Here is a 24,644-nt window from a genome sequence, read left to right as displayed (position 1 = left end):
TGGCTGCTGCAGTAATATCAACACCAGGTCCACGTTTTTACAAGAAGGTTACATCGCTGACGCCGCACTGCAGTCTCCACACACTCAAAAAGGAATTTAGAAATTTCACTGACTGACTGCATGTGCATTAGGTCATATTATTATTATTACTATTATTATTATTAATATTCCATTTAAAAGCTTGTCTTTTGTTATGCTGAGTGGGAAATTGGGATGTGGCTCTTTCAGGGTGACCTTTATTCAGCTTGATGACCTTCCTGAGTGAACATGAACAGCAGGGTTCATTAAAGTCACCAACCCAACACGTTAAAGAGCTGCTCCTTTAGAATGAATAGCTATTACAAGCTTGATCAGATCCAGGAGGGGAAGTAAAAAAATGTCCCCAAACTAATTACACAGCATGGATTCTTTATTAATTTCAGTGGCGTTTTTTCTGCTGAACAACTTCATTTTAGAGCAAAATTTCATTAGAAAACTCACTTGTAATTTAGTTGGAGTGGAGACTGTGGCAGATGAGGACTTCTTTTCTGGCCAGCATGAGGAGACAGTGCTTCACGGGACAGATGTCCTGCAGTTATTTACTGCCTGTCACTTGAGTCAATGGGGGACACGCCCACCCAGTCCCAACTTCACTGGACACAACCGATAAACCCTGAATGGTCAGTCACATCTGTGCAAATGTTCCTCCGGTGGGATTTAATGTAGTAGACTGTAATAAACGATTAAAAAGACTGCTTTATTAATAAAAACCATTATAAAACCACAACGACTGCTCCATGCAGGACTACTTTTAGTTTACTGTAGAACAAAAATGGATTTAAGATTATAGCACCTCAATTTAGCCAGCAAATCGCCATCACCTCAGCTTGACCCATCAAACTCATTTCTAACTGTAGTGGCAGATAATAATAAAAATACACCATGTTTGAGAACTGTTTTAATTCTCTTTTTTTTTTGAAGATCGAAATGTTTTAAATGTATTTTGGCTCAGTTTGAAAAATGTAGAATTGTGATGGAATTGAATTTGAAATTTCGGCTGTTGTATGATTATTAGTCTGTATGTGCGCGACCAGCATTTAATTCTTGTGTATTTCATTTGTGTAGTTTATGTCCTGTACAGCATAAATAATTTATTCTTTTATTGCTCCTCCCACGGCTGTGCGCTGGTCACCTTGAAATTAAAAGCTTAACGCGCCGTTCAGGTCAGGCCGGTTCTGCCTGAATTAACGGGACTCTTCTCCTCATTTCAATCCAGCAAATAGCAGGAAATGGGAAAAAGAATTCGATTCTGTTTTATTTTATTCTATTTTCCAAGATTCCATTTATTCAATCCAGCCCGCCAAACACACACACACACACACACACACTTCTCAGACTCCTGCAGTTCATCTCTTTGACTCCAGAATTCTGCAGTTGAAAAAGTTGATCGCGCATTGAGATTTTTTTCTTTTTTATTCACATTTTAATAAATGTACCGAGTGCCGCGTATTCGTGCAGACTGGAGGTGAAGAAGCTGGACATGCTGATGCGTGTTTTTTACTGCTGGAAGAAGGTGGAGTCCACACCTCTCCACGCCATCATCACCATCATCATCATCATCATCATCACCACCTCCACCACCAGCAGCAGCAGCAGCATTAGAGGGTCTGATCTCTCCATCTCTCCATCTCTCCATCTCTCCGGGATGAACGGATACGGGTCGCCCTACCTGTACCTGGGAACCCCGGTATCTCAGCCACGGGCTCCGCTCCAGCGGACCCCCAAATGCGCCCGGTGCCGAAACCACGGGGTCCTGTCGTGGCTGAAGGGCCACAAGCGCTACTGTCGCTTCAAGGACTGCAGCTGCGACAAATGCATCCTGATCGTGGAGCGACAGCGAGTGATGGCGGCGCAGGTGGCGCTCCGGAGGCAGCAGGCGGCCGAGAGCCTGGACAGCCTGGTCCCCGGAGCGCTGGAGCCCGACCTGCGCTGGAGCGCGGAGCCCGGGACCAAGCAGCCTGTCCGCGGTGAGCTTCACCTGGTCATTTACTCTCCACCCCCCCATCTTTATTTTTCATCATCTGTATCATTTTACATTTCTTCTCCGGGAGATTCCGACTTGAGATTCTGATTCTGCTCAGAAAGTGAATATCTTTAATCTAAAGATTCAACTGACATTTGACCGTTATCTTTATATTTTTTTTTATGGTCTTACTAGATTAAATGAATAATTGGATTGTTGCTGTTCATTTAGATGGAATTTTTCCCTTTTCTGGACGTTTACCGCAGTCTTGGTGATTTTGTAAATGATTCTTCACCCTTATCTTCACCCACTGTGATGTTTGAAAAATGAGTGACTGAAACGTTTCCTGCTTGTCAGAACTTAGCGATGACGTGTCCGGGGAGCAGTCAGGAGGAGAAAACGGCAGCAGCACCAGCGATAAGGAGCAGGAGGCTGCCAGCTCTCCTGAGGAGTCCAAGCCCAGTTCCTGCTGCACCCCAGACACGCCCGAGGCTCCTCCACCATCTGAGGAGGGTCCTTACAGCCCGGAGCCAAAGGCAGACAGTCCAAAGTACCCAGGTGAGCAGAGCCTGGTCATTAAGGGCCCGTCAGGGTCGGTGTCCCTGCCCTTCAACATGAGGGCCAACCGGCCACCTCTGGAGGTGCTGAAGAAGATCTTTCCAGGCCAAAGGCCAGCCGTGTTGGAGCTGATTCTGAAAGGGTGCGGCGGGGACCTGGTGGGGGCCATCGAGGTTCTCCTGTCTAGCCGCTCCACCATGAAAGCACATCAGCCCCAGTCAGACGCCACTGACAGCTTCATGTTTCCCGCTGGCAGCTCCCTGTTTGAACATGCACTGAGCTCCTACCCGATCTCCTCCTCCTCCTCTTCCTCCTCCTCCAAGTGGTCAGTGGGCTCTGCGTTCCGGGTGCCTGACTCCCTGAGGCTGTCTTCTGATTCGTCAGGGATGCTACCCAGCCCGCTGGCGGTGCCCCTGCAGCATCCCTTCCCTCAGCCGCCCCGCTACCCGCTGATGCTCCGCAGCTCGCTGACCCGCGGCCAGGCCGCGCCCTTCATGCACAACGACGTGACTCTGTGGAACACCATGACCCTGCAGCAGCAGTACCAGCTCAGGTCCCAGTACGCCACGCCCTTCTCCGCCAGCCCTGCGGCCGGAGTCTTCCGCACCTCTCCTGTGCTGTCCGGCCAGGCATCTGACGAGCACCAGCTCTCCATACAGGAAGAGGCCTGTCCCCTCGTCCCCAAACAGACAATATACGCTGCAGATGAAGAGTATGACGAAAGGTCCGATTCATCCGACTCCAGAATTTTAAATTCGTCAGGGTGAGCCTGTGCTTGTAGCAATTAAAGCACCAAAATGTATTGTGGTTGGATGTAGAGCCCTTCAATGTATCTACGTGAAAACACGGCAGTTTTCATCCAACAGTCGGAAATATCACCAGAAACACGCTGGGTCATTTCCCGTTCCCATGACAGTCCCTCTGAAACCGTCAAACTGCCTCCAATTATGTGTTTAATGCTAGACCAATTAATCAGTGTCTCTGGAATAAAACCAATATGATGAATTGTTGTTTCCTCTCCTAGCATGACGTGTTCAGTGAATAGTTCCTAATGTAGAAATAAGATATAATGCATGGCAAAATATGTACAATAAATGTCTGATATTAACACAGTTTGTGTCATCTACTTAACACATGTCATTTATTTCCTGACCAGGATTGTTAAGTGGATTTTTACCTGCTGTGAGATACATTTGCTGATATTATCCCTGTGGTCATTAAAATGGAACTTGATTCATTTCCTCTAAGATTGAGTAATGGCGCCATCTAGCGGTGGGTTGAAACTCTACAAATCGGACACTTCCAAAGCAAACTAAACCAAAGCGGAACTGAACCAAATAAAAAGACCAAAAGCAGGAATTTCTGTAAACACAAGACAAATACGGGCAATTTAATCAAATGTTCCATCTTTCTCGCAATTCCACCACGGATTTGAAATAACGGGCCGGGCATTTAGGGCCAAAGCTGCAGGATGATTGCAGTGTTGCTGCTTGTTTTAGGACGACAGCGTCGCCACCGTGTGGCGCAAAATCCAGTGGTCAAAGCATGCTCTTCTAATGTCCTTATATCCAATGACACACACACACACACACACACACACACACACACGAATTCCCCGCATTACAGGTGCATTTCTTCAGCAGCCTGCAGTGTACCCGAGCAAGGGAATTGTAGAGTATCAGGCTTGCAAACTCTTCTTCTTATTGCCCTTCGTCTTATTATTTTTTAATTAAAAGTAATAAACGGATTAGTAGTGGTATTATTACCGTATTGTTAAGATGTTACATTTTTTTGTTGTTATGAATGATATTTTTTCAGGTTTCTCTCCTTCCGTCCGTTGAACAAATGAAGCCTTCGGATTCGTGGCGTGAAGCGCGCAGTTTGTATAAAAAATGAAACGTGAGAGAGTCGCACATTCAAATGCGTGATGATGGATTCAAAGCACCGGCATGATCGGAGTGTGATGTGATTTTCATACAGACCGATCACCTTCCAGCAGAGACAAGCAATTTAATACAGAAATATAGATGACACGTATGTATGTGGGTATATACATATATATATAATCAACAATAATACACAATAAACTCTCTTATATAATATACCTTCTCTTTTATTTGATATATATAATATAAATATACACACATATACACAAACATACTGATCAACAAGATTTTCTTTGTTCATTTTGATTAGTTTGTATGAACGTCTTCAGCATTTGGGGTCCCCGTATTATAGATATTTGAATTCTTCTTCATGCGCATATGTTTGTCTTTGAAACTACAGCATTACCTGTGAAAATTGCTGCGAAATGTAGTTACTTTGTGTAAATGAATTATTATTATTATATTGATAATAATTTGGTCCTCTGTTGATTGGTGCGATTGATTATTAATGTGAAATGACTCGTCAGTAATACGTTTCTCTTTTTTTTTCTTTTCTTTTATGGCCCTCATTTATTAATTTCTTTATTTATCTATCATTCCGCGGCTACGGGATTTGATATTGCACAAATTATACAATACATGATTAAGGGTTTTCAGGTTTAAATATTTCAGGTTTAAATATTTACATCGTAATAAACACAAATTCAAAATAAACAGTAAATGCAGTAAAGATTCCGCAATATTACAGAATGTTATACGTTTATTTCATGTAAACCATTAATATATATTTTAGCTATTTTTTCATTCCAAACGTGACTGTTAAAAATTCTGAAATGAATTTACTGCTTTTTCTTCTCTTTCTTGTGTTGGATATGTGCGATATGACACGAAACCACGATTAATGAAACATTTTTCAACAGTCCCAGTTATAATCTTCAAGCAGTAGGTGGGTCTAATCTCTCATATCAACTCATATTCTGCAGATGCCATAAACGTAACTCGTTATTGCGCGTATTGTTTTAATAAAAACTGTCACCTGCGTCCTAAAGTCCAGTTAAAGGCTTCCCGCTTTGTGACTTTGTAATGAACTCTTTCTTTGAAGTACGGCGCTCCGGCGTCAGCCAATCAGCGCAGCGCTGAAGAAGAACCAATCAGCGGGAGGCAGGGGCGGGGCCAGGAGGAGGAGGAGAAAAGCGCAGATCGCGCTGGACTGACAGCAGCGGAACGGCACATGTTGGAGTTGGTCGGGATCGATAGTTCGTTTTATTCCCAGTGGCTGGCAGTAAAGAGGAAACCACGCGTTCCGGTAGGTTTCTTCCAACTCCGAATTAACGACAGAGATGATGATGATGATGGTGTCTTATTTCTAAAGAAAGAAAGGCTCTCCGTTAAAAGTTTCTATGAGTTCTTGTTTTAAAATGAAGATGCTTTATTGATCACTTTTTTGCAGGTTGCTAAGTTTGCCTGTGGACTTTAGAATGTTGTAGAGGCAGAGCTGAAAACCCCTCCAGATCTCCAGCAACATCTCCATACTCCAAACAAAATGAGCGACCTCTCCAGCCCAGAGTTTGAAATTGATGTGGAGTCTATGGATGCAGAGTGTGATGACCAGGTGGCATTCAGCACTCTGTCCAGTGCCGGGGAGGAGGACACAGGGCCCAAAGATGAGGACAAGCCAGGCCACACACACATCAGTGCGGGAGACCAAAGGAAACTCAGCCGCACCCCAAAATGCGCCCGGTGTCGGAACCACGGGGTGGTGTCCTGTTTGAAGGGACACAAGAGGTTCTGCAGGTGGCGAGACTGCCAGTGTGCCAACTGCCTGCTGGTGGTGGAGAGACAGAGGGTGATGGCAGCACAGGTGGCGCTGAGAAGACAGCAGGCAACAGAGGTCAGCCCGTCTCCCCCAGCTTCCAGCAGAGACTTGCTTTTTTCTGTGTAATTCATTGCAAATTCACGTAATCATTCATTTGGTCTAATAATACTTCCCTGAAAGTTCTTTATTATAGATAAAAAAAGTGACTTAACGATTTATCCTTTATTTTTAGGACAAGAAAGGTATTTCAGGGAAGCCAATCCCTGCAGAAAGAAGAACTATCTACCAACGTCACATCCGACCATCAACTATACTGGCCAAGAGTATCTTGGAGGGTGAGAGACCTCAGTCTCATCTTCCATCTAAAATGCAATCTGATGTTGTCTTTGTCTCAGCTTCTCACTCTTCACATTGTCCTGTTTGGATCATTTAGTAGTCGTCTCTATACTTTCGCCAAAAAATCCTTTTTTCAGCTTGAAAAATTGCATGAATTTCCTTTCTTTAACGAAATATTTGATATTATATTTCGTTTTATGTCTCACACCAACGTCTTGCCCCCCAGGCTACAGGCCGGTCCAGGCTGACCCGTTTTTTGGGGGCAGCCAGTCTTTGCCCCCTCCACTGAGCGACCGCATGAGGAAAAGGAGGGCGTTTGCCGACAAGGAGCTGGAGAGCATCATGCTGGAGCGCGAGTATAAGGAGCGCGAGCTGCTCGAACCCACCCCGCCGGCCTCAGGCCCGTCGCTCTTCCTGCCCGGAAGCATGGTCCATGCGGCCGAATACAACTCTTACAAAACCGCCTCGCTGGAGCCCACGCCCAAAGACATCTGCGGATTCCTGCCCAGCTGCCTGGACCTGTCTATGCAATACACGGGGTCCAGCAACGTCGAGCTCATCTCCTCTAATGTGAGTGTGGCCACCACATACCGCCAGTACCCACTGGCACCGCGCTTTGTCATGTGGCCACGGGGAAACAACCTTGGCGATGCCCTTCTATACCAGCAGTGCCTCCTTAACGCCACCGCGGTGCAGAACCTGAAACCCGGTGCTGTGTGGGATCCCAAAATGATGCCTGCTTCTGAAAGCCACTTCCCGGAGCACGGCGGATCGGCATCAAAACTGGAGGGATCACGGGCAGCTCCAGACCCTGCCGAGCTCCAGGGGGAAAGCCAGGTTGGGCCTCCTCAGATTCACAGGGAGCGTTCAGCCTTTTCTCCCCCAAAGAGACCCTTCAGCCAGGTTAACACCAGCATGTCGGCCAACCACGAACACATCCTGAACAAACTGAACAAAGACTGCACCAAGCATCCCATGTCCATGGCGCTCAGCTCATTCCACTCCCTCGTTCAGCAGACACTCGGAGAGAAGCCAGACCCACCAGCCAGAGGCCTGTCCAAACCCGCTGGAACCAAAGTCCCGCCGAACGAGACCCTGTCTTTCTCCGTGGAGGCTATACTGAAGAGAGCCACTCCCTCAGGCAACCGGGCGTCGCAGTAAGGCCTGTAAAGCAAGTTGAAAACTGCTGCTAATGTTACGCTTTTTTCGGTATTCTTCAAGTACTGTAAATGTTCGTGTAAATACTACTCAAAATGCATGATGTATGTCATTTGGAATATTTTAATAGGCCACTTAAGATTTCAAAACTTTTTTGTACCAACAATTAAAACTGTCCTCCTAAAACTGTCCCTTTTCTATATGTTCCATATATTCTAAATTGACGCATTCAATTTTGTATGTGATTAAAAATGTAATATATACCACAATCACTGTATTTCAGTTTAGCTTTTTCACGTGCACTCATTAATGCTGAAAACTATTTACTATATATTAACTATATTAACTACACTTAAATTAGTCCGTGCATAGTTGTAATTTACATATCTTAAAATATATTTAACTGCTGCAGAACCACAGCTTATTCACCATATTCATCAGGCATTTTATTAAAATATAAAAAAATATCTAAATAATTATGACTTTTTAAATGTATTATTCGGTGCACATAAAAAGTCCAGTGAAATGTTCTTATATGCAACAAAAAATGTACGTTTGAGAGCCTGGTGTCAAAAATCAGCATACTCAGTTCAGCATGTGTAAACACATTCTTTTTTATATATTATGCAGTTTCTTTAATCACACAACATATGAGAAGTGCGTAGAGCCGCTCTGTAGGAATTTTGGCCTGGTTGTAGTAAGAGATTCTATTCCAGGTTAACACATTAACCCCAATAATGGGACCTGATTATATAAATATTCACATTTTAGTCCTTTCACACAGATGATATTCACCAAATGTAAAGGTGTGTAAAATATACACATCCTCACACACAGAGGAGCTATTTGGACATGGAGAATGAAGGCACATGTTGTATTTTGCATTTACGCTCAGAGAGCATGAACCGCTGAGTGAGTCCATATTTATTTCCTGCACCAGCATCCTGCAGTAGCCATGAAGCCCAGTCCCCGAAATCCGCAAGGGTAACACTGTCAGAAACGTGTGGAGCACTTAATTACCTTGATGATCAAGATGACTGATGTGGGTGCACTCCACACACATACACACACACACACACCCATTTGAGTTGCTGGGCCTTTGTGCTGTTAGGAGCTGGGTGTGTGAAGCTGGGTTGCAGAGTACAGAGAGTGTTGGGTTCTCATGCAGCTCGCTGCCTTCTGCTGGGTTTGCAACATTCACAAGACATGCAGGTAAATAAGCAAATTGTTAAATTTGATGCAAATGTGTGTAAATGGTTCAGGAACTAAAGTCAAGGAAGGCCCGTCTGAATCAACAAGCTATCCCCAGCACCCGACCCCACCAGAAACTTCGCTTCATTTTGACTTCTCAGTAGATGCAGGCAGCACTTTCTGATCCATGTGATGGAATTCAGACATCTGATCCTCATTTGATTCGCCATCAATCAGAGCACAGAACTAACTACTCCCACCACTGGTGCATGGGAAGGAATTTGCTTTGCTAAATAACAGGTAAATGATATGGAAATTCATCAGAAGATAGAAGACGTTTTCTTGTTTATTCATCCAATCCTTCAGTCACTCAGGTTCCTACAATTCTAGTTCCAGTGGTCCAGTTAGCGCAGAATTTCTGTGGCTGTGGCCCTGCAGAATATTCATTACGAGCCATCACCCTCACAAGAGTGGAGAATAATGAGATAATGTGATCAGAAGAGCAGTGAGGGAGATGCTGGAGAGGAAAGTCCTTGGCTGCTAATATGACACTTCATGTTTACAATGTCAACATCATGTCTGCTTTTCTCCTTGTTTCTGCATAAACAGCGATTGTTGCCAGTACAACGATTACTGAAGAAACAGGTTTAAAGTTCTCCCTGTCTCCGATTTCACGGTCTCAAGCCTGTTCTGTGGTCCTTAACCGCAACAACCCACACTGTAAAAAACGTAAGGCAACCGGCTGCGAAGCATTTTGAAGTTCTATCAACTTCACCTCTATGCCAACTACATGGGCGTGAAGCTGAGCAAACTTGGAAATGCTTCGCACCCGGTCGCCTTACGTTCCTCCAACTTTTCCAGCTTCTTGGGTGGTTGTTCTTCCTGTTAGTTTACTACAGTGTTGCTACTTTGAGGCGTTTGATTTCTGTAATTTAAATAAATTTGACTGATAATATTGATTAGTAATTCTGTTAGTTGTTGGTACACAAACAGTATCTGGAATGAATCTATATTTATAATCCATCCATCCATGTAGCAACTCGTGATAATGTTCAGCTCAGGCTGAATATAAAATATCTTAATGTTCAGGTGCATTCTTGTATCTCTTAAATATAATTCCCCAGTAAACGGCATGATTTGTGAAGTGTGTCGAATTCCCCCTCTGACATGAAGGAAGACTAAATGCTGGTATCTGAGATTTAGGGGCCTCACTTGAATCGAAAAGGACACAGAAAATGCTGTTACTAAACTAATCCATACCCCGTCTGACTACGAGAACCCACCACCTGTCCAGCACTGCCAGCCAGTGTAGCGGTCACGGAGTGGGAATGGTACCTGAGACCTTTAAATATGACTTAATATTACAAAAATTTCTAAAAAGTCAATACTTAACCAGCTTAGCAGGTTTTACAATTATTCCAATGTTAAAGTGACATTAATAGTAAGAACCTGATTTTTTTTTTTTTTTCATTTACATTTTTTTTATTATTGGTAATTCATTTTCAATCTGCTTTTAGGATCTTAGCTATTTTTTTATTTGTTGTATTTTTATACTGTCTGATTCTTTAGTAAATTCAACGTTTACTGTACTTTTGTTTTTAAACAGTTAGAATGAACTTAGTTTTTTACAAACAATTATATAAGATTGGTAAAATAAGCCTTTTATATTTCATATTTCATAAAATTAATAATAATTAAAAAAAAAAAGCCAAATGCCTTAAATGAAACATTGGGGCCTAAAATATTTGCACCTCCTGCTGCATTATTTTTAACTGAGGGTGTACTAGACTGTATGAGTAACACTTGCTGGGTTCTTTTATCCAGTGTTCCAGATGAATTCTCCTCTGGGGATGAATATAGATACATGTTTTTGTGCCAGAAAATATGTTTTTGTGCTTATGTGCCTTGTAAGATCGGTGCCACATACAAAATTTATCAAACGACCCTCAAAAGCAACAGGGGGTCCAACATGTGTTCCTCAGCTGCTCACCCAAGAAAACGGTACAAACAACAAGATTTACTCACCCTGCCCAGTGGCTGACCTCTCCCAATAGACCAGTTTTGGGGAAGCAAATGGGAATATTTTTTGCTCATCTCCAGCCAGGTGTTGACACCTTCAATGTGCCAGGTCCTCAAATGGGCATAGTTTTAACACAGTGGAGCAAATGTATGGCTGCAGGTGAATGGCACGATTTGGGTCATTTTAACAGCCAGAGCGACATCGGGCTACAGCAAGAGATTCAGCAGCATGCATGGTGCTCTCCTAAAAATGTTCATTTTGTCATGTTTTCTCCTCTTTACTGGCAATTTGACCTGGCATTTACTGCTCTCTGCTCACACTAACCTCTTTCATCATTTTCATGTCTTCATCATAAAGAATGGGACAAAACAAGGTTTATCATGCATGCCTTTGATTTCTGTTTATGTTGCCATGGAGCAGCATCCAGCATTGCATACAACTAGAAAGATGATATATACATATACATAAACACACACATACATGTATGTGTTTTTCAGTGTGATTGAATGATTTTGAGCCCTGGAGGATGAGTGGTGATGAGATGGAGCTGTCGGCAGAGGTGATGGAAAAGCCAGAGCACATGTGCTGCTTTTACAGCAATGTGCCGATGCTTTCCTGCTGGAAACTCCTGCTTTGGGCCGCCAAGTGCTGCAGACGGTATTCCATGACATGTGTAAGTGGATATTGGGTGCATTTGAAGTTTTAAAAGCTTCTGCCTGAAAGATTTAGGATTAAGGGGGGAAATTGTATACGACACCCTTGCAGAACCCCCTTATAAATTGGAATCAATTTTTCAAAGGAAATAATAAAAAAATTTCTGCTCTTGGAGTGCCATGCTGATGACTTCTTCCAAGGCTGGTTTTTGACATTCCTTTATGATTACTGCTGAGTATCCGCTTCCAGACATGTACCTTTAGTGACCATGCTTGCAGGCTGTGCAAACTCTTTTAATGATGCAATTTAACAGGGTCTACATTGTACTCGTGTTGTTTGAAGGAAGCTCAGAAAAATATGGGACCACGGAGGATGACAAAGCTGCTGACATCTTATGAACAGACTAACTGATGAGAAAAACAAAGAGTACATAATAGCTTTGTGAGCTGTGCAGGCTGTAAAGAACCAAGCTCGATGAAGCCTGAAACAAACGTGACCCCTCTGAATGAGTAGTGATGCAATCACCGATCAGTGGTGAATGGAGCAACTCAACTCTTTCATCCAGACCCAACGGCCTTTTCCAGCTTTTATCACCCTCTCCTTAATGATGCTCTCTTCTGTGAAGTTCTGGACACGCAAGTGAGATCGTGCAGCAACATGTCTGCTTGTCGTGCAGTGGAGGGCTTTATGAAAACCTGGTTTGTTTCTATTTATTCCAGTTCTCGTCACTGAAGTCATAATGGACGTCACATGACATGATATCCATTTCACATGACTTTGCCCACCCCACAGCTGAACTGGGGTCCTGCATCGAACAGTCATCTCTGACTTCTGTGCAGCACCTTGTTCAAACATTTTTGCCCACGTTTCAGCGGAGATGACAAATTAGCTGGACTGAGCCAATCAGATCCTGCCGCCTTCCAAAAAAACCTTCATAGCCGACCTGCAGGGGCTTTAGCATGTCATTCCCACCGTTACAAATTCCATCCAGAACGGCAAACACAGAAGGCAAAGCCATTCGTTCCTGTTCCAGCAGAGGGACATTCCTTTCCTTTGATGGTCTGGGATAATGCACGCACACACACACACACACTAAATAAATACATCACAGGGGATGAGAACCACCCTCCTCCCCTGATCTGAAGGAATATAAACTCTGCTCTGCCTTATCAAAATGAAATTCTCTGCATCTGCAATAAGTATCAAAAAGATGCGTTTCTTCCTCCCCGGGTCCCGGAAGGAGGCAATATTTACGGCCAGCCTTTCACGAGTCTTTCATTCTTCGGTGCGAACTTTAACACTAGCAGCTGTGTCTTGGAGCAACATGTCAAGAGGGAGGTGTTCCAGGAGATGAGCCCAACCCCTACTGCCTCTGGCACACACACTTTCCAGGGACACCCTGATGAGCTCAGAGGGCGTCCTGACTGTCCAATCAGCTGCCAGGACATCCCAGCATCAGCCTGGTGACTTGTACAATTAAGAACAGAGCTTCTCACCACGCCATTCCTCATTCATTCCTGTCATCCCCTACCCACCCACGCCCTAAAGCGCTGATTCTGCAGTTCAGGTGAGAACCAGGTTGCACAGCAAGATTTTAGGAGCAACTTGTATGTAATGACTGTATGAAATGAGGTCAGTTCACTCAGGAATTTTCTTCTGTTCTTCAAACCCAAACGCTCCTCATCCCTGACATCTCCAAGCCTATTTGATGTATTGTATTACAGCGTGTAGAGTGTATGGAGGTAAAATGGGTTGATGAAAGAATTCCAAGAGGCTGATTTGCATTTTCCATGCGGAAGGGCACCTTCCAGTAACAGAAAAAAAGTACATCACCCAGCATGCTGAAGGTTGCATAGTCTTGCTGAAAAGTGGGTGGGGTCAAGTGGAAAGATTGGAAATGACAGACAAAGGAATACAAGTGATCATGAATCAGTGTCAAGGCAGGAGATCACTCAGTATCCCGCAGTGCCTAAACGTCATTTCCACCGGAATTTCAGGCTGAGTTTGTCTGTTTGTTGCGCAACACCCCTGATGGGCTGCTGATTGATAAGCCATCAAGTGACCCTCCCAGCATGGTCAGTGTGCTTCCTGTGACCAAATGTTACTGGCCAGACCTGCTTTTGTCACCAGGACAGGGAGTAAGTGAGCAGAGACACCATCTTTTCTAACAGTCCATACATCCTGGGAACAAAACTTCATTTTACTGTACAGTAAAACCATGATTCAAAACACAAAGCGGCGCATGGCCATGACCTCATATAAACACTTTCCATAAAATTTTATGTGCAGGGTCTCGGCATGAAGACGGACTCTGCAGACCAGACCCCACTAAACACCCCAAGTAGCTTTATAGTGTGGGAGAGGTGTGGCCATACAATCCAACCTGGTCAAGATTGATGCTGCTGCTTTCACATTGTTTGAGTGATACAAGAATGCAGCAGAACCGTTAACAGATCCCTGTACCTGCAGTTTCAGCCCTCAGAGGTTCTGCACTGTACTTAACTGTCCAGGGATGACCTCTTTGTGTCCACCGCCAGTTTTAACAAGCCATCTCCTCCTTTCTGTCCGCTCTCATATCACAGAGAAGAAAGAGGATGTTGGGTGATGTGATCTTCTGAACTGGACTTGTTCTTAGATATTCCAGCCTTAAAGGCTTAGAATAAATCAGTACCAAGTTCCCCCACCTCTCCAACCTCCACGGTGCCACATGTGCTCAATATATCATGTAAAGTGTATCACCTTATCCCTTTGTTTATCATCTCCTAGGATAGCCATGTGGAATCCTCATCTTCTCCAATGTTCTTTGTCTGTAGTATTTCCAAAAGTATTTTACAAGCTTTGGTTACTCAGGCTAATGCTTCACAGGAGCAGAGCCAGTAGCCACATGATATCTTAAATGTAACAATCAACAAAGCAAACAGGATTTTGGAATTTCTGTTGCCTTGCAGAAATTCCGCAGATTCCCCATCCATAATATATAATGTCAGTTTGGGAACAAATGACACTTTCAAAATAAAATCTATATGGGGTGTTTAAATGAATCATATAATCAATGCATCCCGATAAATACCTGGACCATATTACATCGATGGTGTGCAGAACATAATTGATTACATCATAATGACGTTGGTTGGGGATTTTTCTGGAATAAAAAGTAGTGCTAGTAGTGACTGTGGCAGCCTGGTCGGAGTACAGCGCCGCTTCAGGTAGGAGTTTCATGCTGTGTGATGCAACACCTGACGGCCTTCTTATCACACTGTGGTCATCTGTTGAACTCTGAACTTTCACCGCTGCTCTGAGACTTGATTTTCACGCAACCAATAGAATCAAAGCAGGCGGGTTTTCTTTCTACCACCTCGAAACACACAAGTGGAAATGAAGATCAACATTATCACAACACGACATTATCATCTTACCGGAACAGGCATACTTTTTGTGCTGAGCCCTGAACCCCGTGGCGCGGTCGGCCTGAAAGCGGCTTTAGATTTTCTACAGTGAGAAGAAACACAAATTTTAAAAGAAAACTTTCCTAATATCAAATGAATTATGACTTTGAAATGTAAATAAGAGGTTGGAATTTTGACAACATACGTTTTTGATTATATCTTGCTCTTCATTTGCCTTGAGCTGTCACTCAAATACGTGCTGGCCAATGAGGTGAAGCCCCGCCCTCAAGTGCAAATTGTGCCAAAAACTGTACAAGAAGCGGAACTGAAAGTGAAAAAGTGAGATGTAAGCAAAAACATATGTTGTCAAAATTCCAGCCTCTGTTTTTACATTTCAACGTCGCATTTGGTTTTTTATATTAGGAAAGATTTGTTTCAAATCAGATCCCATATTTTTCTGCCGTTTGCGGTGTCAGGGGAGTGCAGACTGAACACAGATCGTTGTTCTGCTCATTGTAGTAAATTTAAGCGTCCACACAGGTGAATGAGACCTTAACTTTTGTAACCTTAACATCATGTGACTAAGTAAAAAAATGATGGGCTGCATCGTGATGCATCGATATCGAGGCATCGTGAGACCAGTGAAGGGTCACACCGCTAAAATCCGACAATGAAGAGCATGAGTGCTGGCAGCCCGTCAGCCTACATCAGCATCAAAAATCTCAACACTTTATGAGGCAAAACCCAAGACATACAAGTGCCTCCAGGTTTGAGAAATGAATTGAGGAAATGAAGTGAAGCTGTACATCACACACAGGTGCCATAAGACCAGAGAATGAAGAGCATTCAGGTCTCTATTCACATGCACAGCAAAATGGCCAGTGTTAAATTAACACTGCAACGCTGTATTGTGTTACTAGTTCAGGTCACAAGAATTAAACTGATAAACAAGCATTACCACTTAAAACAGCCAGTGAGGTCCATGTTGGTCTGAGTCTTTTACATGATGGTGGGTTAAACAGAGTAAATCCTGCTCCTCATATAGGTTCAAATTGTCCGTATTGAGACAGTATACCAATATAAACAATATAGGCATATAACGAAGACCTGGTGGTTTTTCATTAATTAAAAAGTTTATTCAGCTCACCACTAGAATATGTACCTTATGCTCTACAAGCAAGTCTTATCAAGATATCACCTCATAAAAAATCTGTCTTTTTCATGACAGTGGGTAAATCAGGAGCGACTCTTACTCCTCATCTGGGTTCTCGGATTTGTTATGTGTGGAGGGGCGGAGTCACTGTGATTTAACACTGAAATGTGTCAGTTTTACAGACTTTACACTGTGAAGTGTTAAATTTAACATCGTCTTTGGTGTGGATTATATAAACACCATACAGTGTAAATTTAACACTGACTTGTGAGGAGCAGTTTTGCTCCTCCAAATTTAATTGTGTGGTGATGTGCTGAACATTTATTAACAATAGGAGTAAACCAATGATCTATTCAAGTAGTAATACAGTTTAGAATTCAGTTTAATTTAACTTGTTCAATACACCAGGTTGATGGCTTCAAACATAAATGCATTTTAAGAAACATTTCAGGCCAAACGTTTCCTGTTTTTGCTTTGTAGATGAATGCACTTTGTTGTCATTGTGTAACAGAAAGAAAGGTGCACTGGGGAAAGGACCTCTTGACCTTCCCTGCCTGTCTCTGTTCCAGCACTTCAATGCATTGCACAGCTTCTCTCTAATTGGGTGCTGTGGCTCCACACTCCACCCTGTGGATGTAAGTACATCCAGCTTCTCACAGCCTACAGTGAACTGTGCAAAATGTGTTTGAGGACACAGAGTTGTGTTTGCAGAAAACAACAAATGCTGATAAGGGCCCCTATTGGCCTTCCTTGGCACCCAGCTGGGAGTTTCCATGAACTGGCTACTTTTATCCCTCGCCCTGCAGACAGGTCCAGCAGGACAGGGTGGAAAATGTTAGCTCTGTTTGGACAATAAACAAGCATGTGTCACATTAGATGGGTCCTTGTCAATCACCTATGCGTTCAGATTCCCATTAGGAAAACCGGCTCAGCCATGGCCGGTTTGGAACGCTGACGGCACGCCCTGTCAGTGAGAACGTGTGTGGCAGAAATGTGATTGTTCCCTCTGCCCTCATCAGCAGGTCTGCAGGTTCTATGAATCTATTTTCTACATGAATAACAATATTCACCATGACAATGTCAAGATTTACAGTTGTGTGTCCGTATGTGATGACGAAGACATTTTATTATACATTCATCCATACCACACACACCTCGTCCACACATGAAAGCGGCCAATGTTAAAGCCAATCTGTGGGTCACTCATCATGATGAAAGTGTGAAAAGGACTGTTTTCTGAATGGATTCCAATTTATTTTGCCAAAATAATTCAGGGTTTAGGTTAAGTGGTGCAATAATCAAAGCTCGCTGACAAGTGTTGTTGGATGGAATAGTTCTTGGTCTGTGAGGTGGAGGTAAGATGAAGTCATTAGTGGTGGTGGTGGTCCTAGTAAAATAAGTCTAAAATGTGACCCTGAGAGCATAAGTCCTGCCTCTTCCTGCCCAAATGGCATTTTAACTACACGGTGGAAACGGTGTTTCTAATGCCTGGCACATGTTCTAATTCTGTAAACAGAGGAACATCAATACTGTGAGAATTAAAAATCTGCATCTCATAAATGGTCTCAATGTTGTGCTTTCACATCACACTGCCTAATTATCATTTGATTCTCATATAGATGGTTAAGAAGTTACTTTTTTGTCTCAGTGAAGATGGCTGAGGGACTCATTTCTAACCAAGGTGTCATACTGCTCCCATCTACACTACCTGTCCAAAAAGTCATCGCCTTGATTAAAATACATCAATATTAAATGTATTCTCTTACATCCAAACATTTGTTATCAATTCATAGCTGCATTGTACTACAGTTCCAACATTCTGAGTGATTTTTTGTGGACTGTGTCAGTGGCCAGTGCAGTTAATAAGCAGCAATTAGAGGGGGGCTTTCCAAGCGACCCCAGAAGTGTACAGATCTTAAACCCCTGGCATTTGAGTAAGTGCAGTTAAACCGAACTTCATTAATGGCTTCATGTTGTACACTGACCTGCAGTGTGGCATGGAGAAGATTGGGGAAAGATAACAACCTTCCACTCCCCCGACCCACTGGCTTGTTAAAGTGATAAAGGGGCTTCTAATACTCTAGTTTAACGTCACCTTTGCTCATGGCCGCCATTCCTTTGTTTGCTTTCTCAGGCCTGCGGGGTTGTGCGCTGTTTTCTCGAGGTGGGGGCTTATTTACCAGCTGCACCTGTTGCGCTCTATGGGGTCTGCTGCTGAATTCAGGTTTAGAAACCTCCCCCACCCTCCATATGTCCGCCTTCATTTGCCATTTGCAGATGATGGAGCAGACAGAAGAGAGGTAACCCAACACTGCATTAGTGCTGCATACTGAAGTGAAAGCATTTTACCAGACTCGTCACCCTCCACATCACAAGCCTGATCTCCTCCAAGAGATGCACGCGTTTCTTTCTCTGACAATGATAATGACATCTAAATCAGACACTGTTGCTTTAACATTTGCTTGCTTCTGTTTTACTGCCAGGTGGATTTTCAGCTCCCATTTTCCCCTTCAGAGGCCAACAGACTGCACCAAATGTTTCACATTACCCAGTGTGAAAATTCGCCTTTTCTTTCAAAGATTTTTACAAGTTCATGCATCCGTGGAAACTTGATATTTCATATTTCATTCTGGTTTGTGGATGTCATTGAGAGCAACACTGGTTCTCATGCAAGTGCCCGACAGCTGCTTTGATCAAGCTGACCACGACTAATTGCAGATGGAGTGCAAATGAAAGGAATATCGACAGATTTCATGGGAATTGGCACCAGTGGGCTTAACTTCCTAAAGCTGCCATTAGCTGAGCGAGTTGCCTGTGTTTCCTACATGAGAGAGGGAGGGCTCTGAGGATGAGCTGAAAAATGCTTTCTGGGAATAAATTGTCCTGTTAATATTTTCATTTGGCCACTAATCGATGGATGTAAAGGCAGTGCAGGAACTCTCAGGTGGTTGGCTGGAGGAAGAGAATGCATGACAGGTTGGGTGTTCATCTGGAGGGCAGCAGGTCACGGCCTGGTTAAGTGACCAATGGACGAGAGTGACATACACCCTCCTCTTACTTCTATTCAGACATATTTGACCTGAAAGACACACAGCAGCAGAAACACATGACTTAACCACCGATTGTACCATAAAAGTTTCAACAATCTATCAGGCCTCAGGTATTAATGTTATGTTTTGTCTCAACTGCTCAGAAGACAGCTGCATTCATTTTAAAACTGTCAGGCTAATGATGGACGCCTAGAAGCTCCCTGCCAACGTTCTGAGCGCTTTCTTCCGCTGGGATATTCAGTTTGTGTTGGGTTTCATTTTACACTTTCACTTTTTTCCTCATTCCCTCCCTCCCTTTCAAACATTTTCTACGCCTGTCTTTGTGTTGTGGCCGCTAAGAATTAAGAAAACATAAGGACATGTCTCTATGCCTTTCATTTTTACCTGTTTGTATGGCAGTGGAGTTCAGCCCCTCCACCAGTGGGTCTGAGAAGGTCGAGAGCTTCAGGAGCCCAGTCCACATCCAGACATGCAAAAAGAGAGTTTTCTGTGACAAATGTTCCTCCTGTTATCCAGTATGATTTATGGAGTGTTGGTGTAATCCACGCCCCCTGGAGCAGATGAATGGGCTTGATGAGTTTCTTTGGTCAATGGATGTCATAGTCCTGAAAAAAATCCTTGACTTTTGCTGTTCAGAAATAGAATTGAACTGATCAATTCATATTTTTATGTATATTTTACATAAACCGATCAATTGTATCCTATTTTTTTCCAGAAATGCGTTTATTTTTTGTTATGGACCAGGGTCTTGTGTTAGGGTCAACTTTGAGTTCAACTTCTGTCTTAATTCACTGGCCCCCTTGCCAAACATCAGACAAACTTGGATGACTCTGAACAAATGTAACAGCGCATACCACAGTTAACAAGTATCTCACACTGTAACCAAGTCAAAACACATGGTTCTGGGTAAGACAAAAGCCCATATGCTGATAGCTAAAGGTTCAGAAGTGCAAATAAATCTTCATTTGAGCCATCTGTACTGCAGTTTCACTTATAGAAGGTTAGTAAATTGCCCATACTGGAAAACATACATAGTCTGTGTGTATAATCTGTAGATGTAAGTGTAAAATTTTGTGTAAAACTTTCCACACATTTGAGTGAAATGTGTGGAAATGTAAAATGTAGAAGATTCTGCTCCGTTGGCAGAGTGAAGATAAAATGTGTTGACAGTTGCAATTTAAAAAGTAGCTCTGTCCAGCTAAAAAGATAACTGGCACTCAATCCCTCAGCATTCCAGCCCACAGACATGCAAACTGTCATAGTTCTTCTCAGTATGGTCATTCAGAAACTGGGACACCTGGCTTCAATGTGGGATTTTCAGATTAATTCCACTTGGATCATCAGATGTGTTCTCAAGATGATGCACCTGATACTAAAAAGAAGTTCAGAGAGCTGCAGGCTGAGATTGATGGGTCCCTGGGGCATGCCTTCCACCCTCCTGTTCAACGTTCCACTTAAATTTTTTGCTGCCAGTCTCCCACCTAACACTTCTCACGTCTAAAATGTGTAGAAGTGTGTTATGTGACCCCACCCCTATTGGTCAGGAGGCAGCGGCCAACATCTGTCAAAGGTTCAGGTCAGAGCAGTTACTGATCAGCACATCTGTAGAACAACCCAACAGGGTTCCAGTTCATGAAAAACAAGAGATTTGTTTTCTAAAATGCCTTCTCCATCTTGTCTTCTTCAGTCTCTTGATCAGCAGTTCTGGAATTAATGTGTTGATCAGGGAACCAGTATTCATTTGGTGGGGGCTCAGCATGTTTGTTGATGACCTGGGGCATGGACCACACTGGATGGCCACTGTTGACCATTGATGTTTCCCCTATTTTCAGCTTTATTGGCAGATCTTGTACAGTAATAAAAATGTTCACCCAACTCAAAATACAAAAGGCAACGTGCTTCACTGTAGGCCAACTAAGTTAATCTAAGTCCAACTAAGTTTTTTAATTAATTATTAAGTTAATTATTAAAGTTAAAATACAGTTTTGTCTGTTGTTTGGATGAAAGCATCTGCAAAATGCACATTATGCACGGTGAATATTGTAATATACATGCATTTAATAGCTTTTCATGCAGGATTATGATGTGGATGACGCAATCAGCAGACTTCAGCTCTATACTCATTTTACCTTATCGTATTTGTTGATGCTGTCATGTCAAGTCTTCCCTTTGTCTAGCTGCATTTTCAGCCAATCAAAAAGTAGAAGTGTTCATGTTTCCACACTGAATACTACAGAGTTTTGAAGAATGTTTTTTGCAAATAGGCCAAAAGATGAATAAAGCCCAGAAATACCAAAGTATCAGTCACACAGCAGGGTACCTCATACCTGAGCTCAGAAGCAGACGGACCATGTGTTTCCTCACTCCTCTTCAGTCTTTCAAAGGATGTCAGGCCCTGCATGGATCTGGTTTGAGGACCTTCCCTTAACAACTGCATCCATTTAATGTATTATAATATCACCTTTCATCTTATTATACGAATTCTCTGTCATTTGCCAGCGACTCAAGCACATGAGAAGAAGGTATTGGTAGTGGAACCTGGCATCTGGGTCTCTTGTGACAGAAAGTTCTGCTTCAGTTTAACTAACATTGTTGACATTCATCAGGAGCCAGTGCTGTTGACCTGAACTGCAGATCTTCAGAGAGCCACCATAGTGTTAATAATGGCGTGAACAACGGACTCACAGATATCTCTCCTAGAACTCCCCCAGAATGCATATTTTCATAAACAACACAGTAGGTAACTTTTCCAGATGGGAGCGGGCAGTACCTGCATGGAGAAAGTCTCTGACATGCTCCATGATTGAGTCAAAAGCAGTCAGATAAAAATGTTCAGGGGCTTTTCCCTATAATAATACCAAACAGTCAAGTGACAGAGCAAACCTAGCCTGACACACCCTGTCCTGCAGATGAACTGGAAAAAACTGGAATGGACATAAGTGTCGGGAATAACATTGAACTGATAAAGACACCTGCTGTAACTAAAGATACATGATACTAAATGTCTTTTCTCCTTTCACTTCCTGATTAGACATTAATATGCATATTAGCTATTGCCTTTAGCTATTGACCATAGAAGTGACGGCAGAGTGCAGTGTGTGCTGTTTGTGGTCTCTGTCACTCAAACATTTATTGGAATTGTGCGATGGACACTGAAAGAAAATAGTGCAAGAAGAAGAAGACCCCATTCAACACCTCGACTTCAACCCACAAATCCTCAGTGGGAATGCATGACCTGTCATATTTCCCGAGGAATACTCTGGCCATTCACCCCCTGCCATTGTCATCTGTCCTCCTCAGGCAAACATGTATCAGTTAGTAATTGATTTGCATAGCTTTTAAAGTGACACCAAATGAAGAGGTTTTGCATGGGGTTCATGCGTTTGATTGAGTGCAGATGTCACCGGCTGTTTACTTTATGCAGTCATGTTGAGAGCTGCTGCTTTTCCTTTCTCTGCTTCACTGGCTTTTGATGGCCTGAGATAGCAAATGAAAGCACAAATTGGAAATTGAAGCAAGGTGTAGCTTGTCTGACATGTGGTAACACGGTCAGCAGTCCTGAGATTTTTCCCGTCAGCAATCTGACCTCACTGCTTAAAAAAGAACATTTTCACTAATTTTTCTTGTTTTTGAGCATTTTCTTCTCAAAAAGATTTTTTAAAAATACAGGCCATGCTTGTTTACACAGCAGCTTTTCAGCTTTCTTTTTATACAAAATCTCCGTTTACCACCAAACTGTGGCCATGTTGAATATATAAATACATCAGGATGCTTCCTCCGCACCACTCTTCCCATATATTCATCCAAAGCTCCTGACTGCAGTCAGAGAAGAGAGGGTTTGCTCTTATCTGATCATCAGTGTAAACCACAGCGGACATGCAAAGTTACTTAAATGCTCTTTAAATCATCTACATTTCTCTCCGTGCTTTCTCCATGTGTAAAACCCCTGTGAATAAATTGTAACAGGCATCTTCCTTTGTCTGTCTTGTCAAAGTCATATGGACTTGAGAAAAGATTGAGAAAAGATCACTTTTCAAGCAGTAACACAAACGCAGTTTTAAAAAGCAACACATGGCCATACAGACAGACAGTGGTTGGTGTAGCCCCGCCCGGCACCTTTCTCTCCATTCATCACTGGCCAGCTGATCTGCATCCTACTTAACTGCATTAAAGGCTGCTGAAACCAGAGATGATTTCTTGCTAAATACCAACATTAGTCACAGGCACATCCTTCAGGATTCAAGGGAGTCTGGGGGAGCCATTGAGGGCTGTGCTAATACTCACTTTATGTTTCTTACTATTTAAACCTCATTTAATGGAGCGGTTTTACACATTTCTGGTATTTATCAGACAATAGTTACAGGGACACACATCCCCCCTGGAGACACTCTGTAAGTGTCTTGCTCAGGGACACAATGGTATTAAGTCAGGTTTGAACCTGTGACTTTGTGAGCTACTGCCAACCTTTACCATCACTGCTGCAGCAGCTTCTGAAACAGCCAGTAATTAGTAAGTACCAGATTGATATTAATTTTCTTTCAGAGGAAGGGATACGGTATTGCTTGAGTGAAAAAGAACAGTTTGTGCGGAGCTAGCTCATCAATACTTTCAGCGGGTCATTAACGCGTCTGTCAATGTGGAAAGGACGTGTTTTCAGTGCAAAGCAGGATGGGACCTCTGGATCCGAGCACCGATGGTCTGGTGGTGAAGCTGAACTCTGAGTGAACTGGCGCTTTGTGGTTGGAGACAGGTGGGCTCAAGCCAAAATGAGGGCTCTGGGGAAAGCCCAGAAGTTTTGTTGTGTTATTTCATGCATTTCCTTCAAGAATTCAGTGTTACAAGTGCAAAGGTGCCTTCACTTTCACCTTCATGCATACAGCATGAAAGCAAACTTGCTTTATAGTAAAAAGAAGACATAAAAGAAATGTGAAACATTATTTCTAAAGTGAAAGAGATGGGGTGGGAAAACAGAAAACACTGGAGTTTGACAGATTCAGGGGTGAGAAAAATGTGAAGAGCGTAGCACCAAGCAGATGCCTTTCAATGCCACTGAAAGTGAAAACATTAGCAGGGTCCACACATGCCGCCAGCCTGTAATAGCCTGTTTAGGAGGGAAGGACATAAACTTGCAATGGGAGTGACAGGAGGAAGATTAATGGCAGCATTCTGGCAACCTGCACTGTCCTCGGAAACTCTCTGAAATCTCACTTCAATTTTTACTCTCACTGCTTATTAAGAATTACAGGATTTATTCAATGTTTTAGCGTGTAACTATTTTGACCCACCCCAACATGATCAAATCCTCAATCCACCAGCTCCATAAACACTCAACCCTGTGGCTTTTACGGATCTAGAGGGAGACATTTTCAGCAGTTTATCCTGACTGGCTGTCCTCCATGCTGCTGGCAGAAGATCACACAAGCCCCACAGCAGA

General features: G+C 43.1%; 2 protein-coding genes across 5 annotated transcripts; both read left to right on the top strand.

Moving 5' to 3' along the window:
• The first annotated feature begins 1,634 nt into the window (after positions 1–1,634).
• Positions 1,635–3,632, top strand: dmrt3a (doublesex and mab-3 related transcription factor 3a). Of its 2 annotated transcripts, none has more exons than XM_028968147.1 (2): positions 1,635–2,006; positions 2,367–3,632. In XM_028968147.1, the coding sequence occupies exons 1-2, from the start codon at positions 1,765–1,767 to the stop codon at positions 3,325–3,327; spliced, it is 1,203 nt and encodes a 400-aa protein (XP_028823980.1). In that variant the 5' UTR covers positions 1,635–1,764; the 3' UTR covers positions 3,328–3,632. The 2 variants fall into 2 exon arrangements, with proteins under 2 accessions (XP_028823980.1, XP_028823979.1); XM_028968146.1 differs by having other exon boundaries at positions 2,360–3,632.
• A 2,028-nt stretch (positions 3,633–5,660) lies between these two features.
• dmrt2a (doublesex and mab-3 related transcription factor 2a) lies at positions 5,661–8,003 on the top strand. Of its 3 annotated transcripts, XM_028968197.1 has the most exons (5): positions 5,661–5,752; positions 5,897–6,337; positions 6,495–6,597; positions 6,825–7,168; positions 7,268–8,003. In XM_028968197.1, exons 2-5 carry the CDS (start codon positions 5,990–5,992, stop codon positions 7,757–7,759), a joined length of 1,287 nt encoding a protein of 428 aa, XP_028824030.1. In that variant the 5' UTR covers positions 5,661–5,752; positions 5,897–5,989; the 3' UTR covers positions 7,760–8,003. The 3 variants fall into 3 exon arrangements, with proteins under 3 accessions (XP_028824030.1, XP_028824028.1, XP_028824029.1); XM_028968195.1 differs by having other exon boundaries at positions 6,825–8,003; XM_028968196.1 differs by having other exon boundaries at positions 5,679–5,752; positions 5,924–6,337; positions 6,825–8,003.
• Positions 8,004–24,644: the final 16,641 nt, after the last annotated feature.

Source organism: Denticeps clupeoides, unplaced genomic scaffold, assembly GCF_900700375.1.
Source record: "Denticeps clupeoides unplaced genomic scaffold, fDenClu1.1, whole genome shotgun sequence".
NCBI lineage: Eukaryota > Metazoa > Chordata > Actinopteri > Clupeiformes > Denticipitidae > Denticeps > Denticeps clupeoides.
This window is presented reverse-complemented; position numbering and strand designations above follow the sequence as displayed.

Excerpts from the sequence above, each read along its gene's own strand:
- dmrt3a (XM_028968146.1), top strand. The coding sequence starts at position 1,685 with ATGAACGGATACGGGTCGCCCTACCTGTACCTGGGAACCCCGGTATCT. Across the intron at positions 2,007-2,359 it reads GACCAAGCAGCCTGTCCGCG|AACTTAGCGATGACGTGTCC; the intron begins GTGAGCTTCACC and ends CCTGCTTGTCAG.
- dmrt2a (XM_028968195.1), top strand. The coding sequence starts at position 5,990 with ATGAGCGACCTCTCCAGCCCAGAGTTTGAAATTGATGTGGAGTCTATG. Across the intron at positions 6,338-6,494 it reads GAAGACAGCAGGCAACAGAG|GACAAGAAAGGTATTTCAGG; the intron begins GTCAGCCCGTCT and ends CTTTATTTTTAG. Across the intron at positions 6,598-6,824 it reads GGCCAAGAGTATCTTGGAGG|GCTACAGGCCGGTCCAGGCT; the intron begins GTGAGAGACCTC and ends CTTGCCCCCCAG.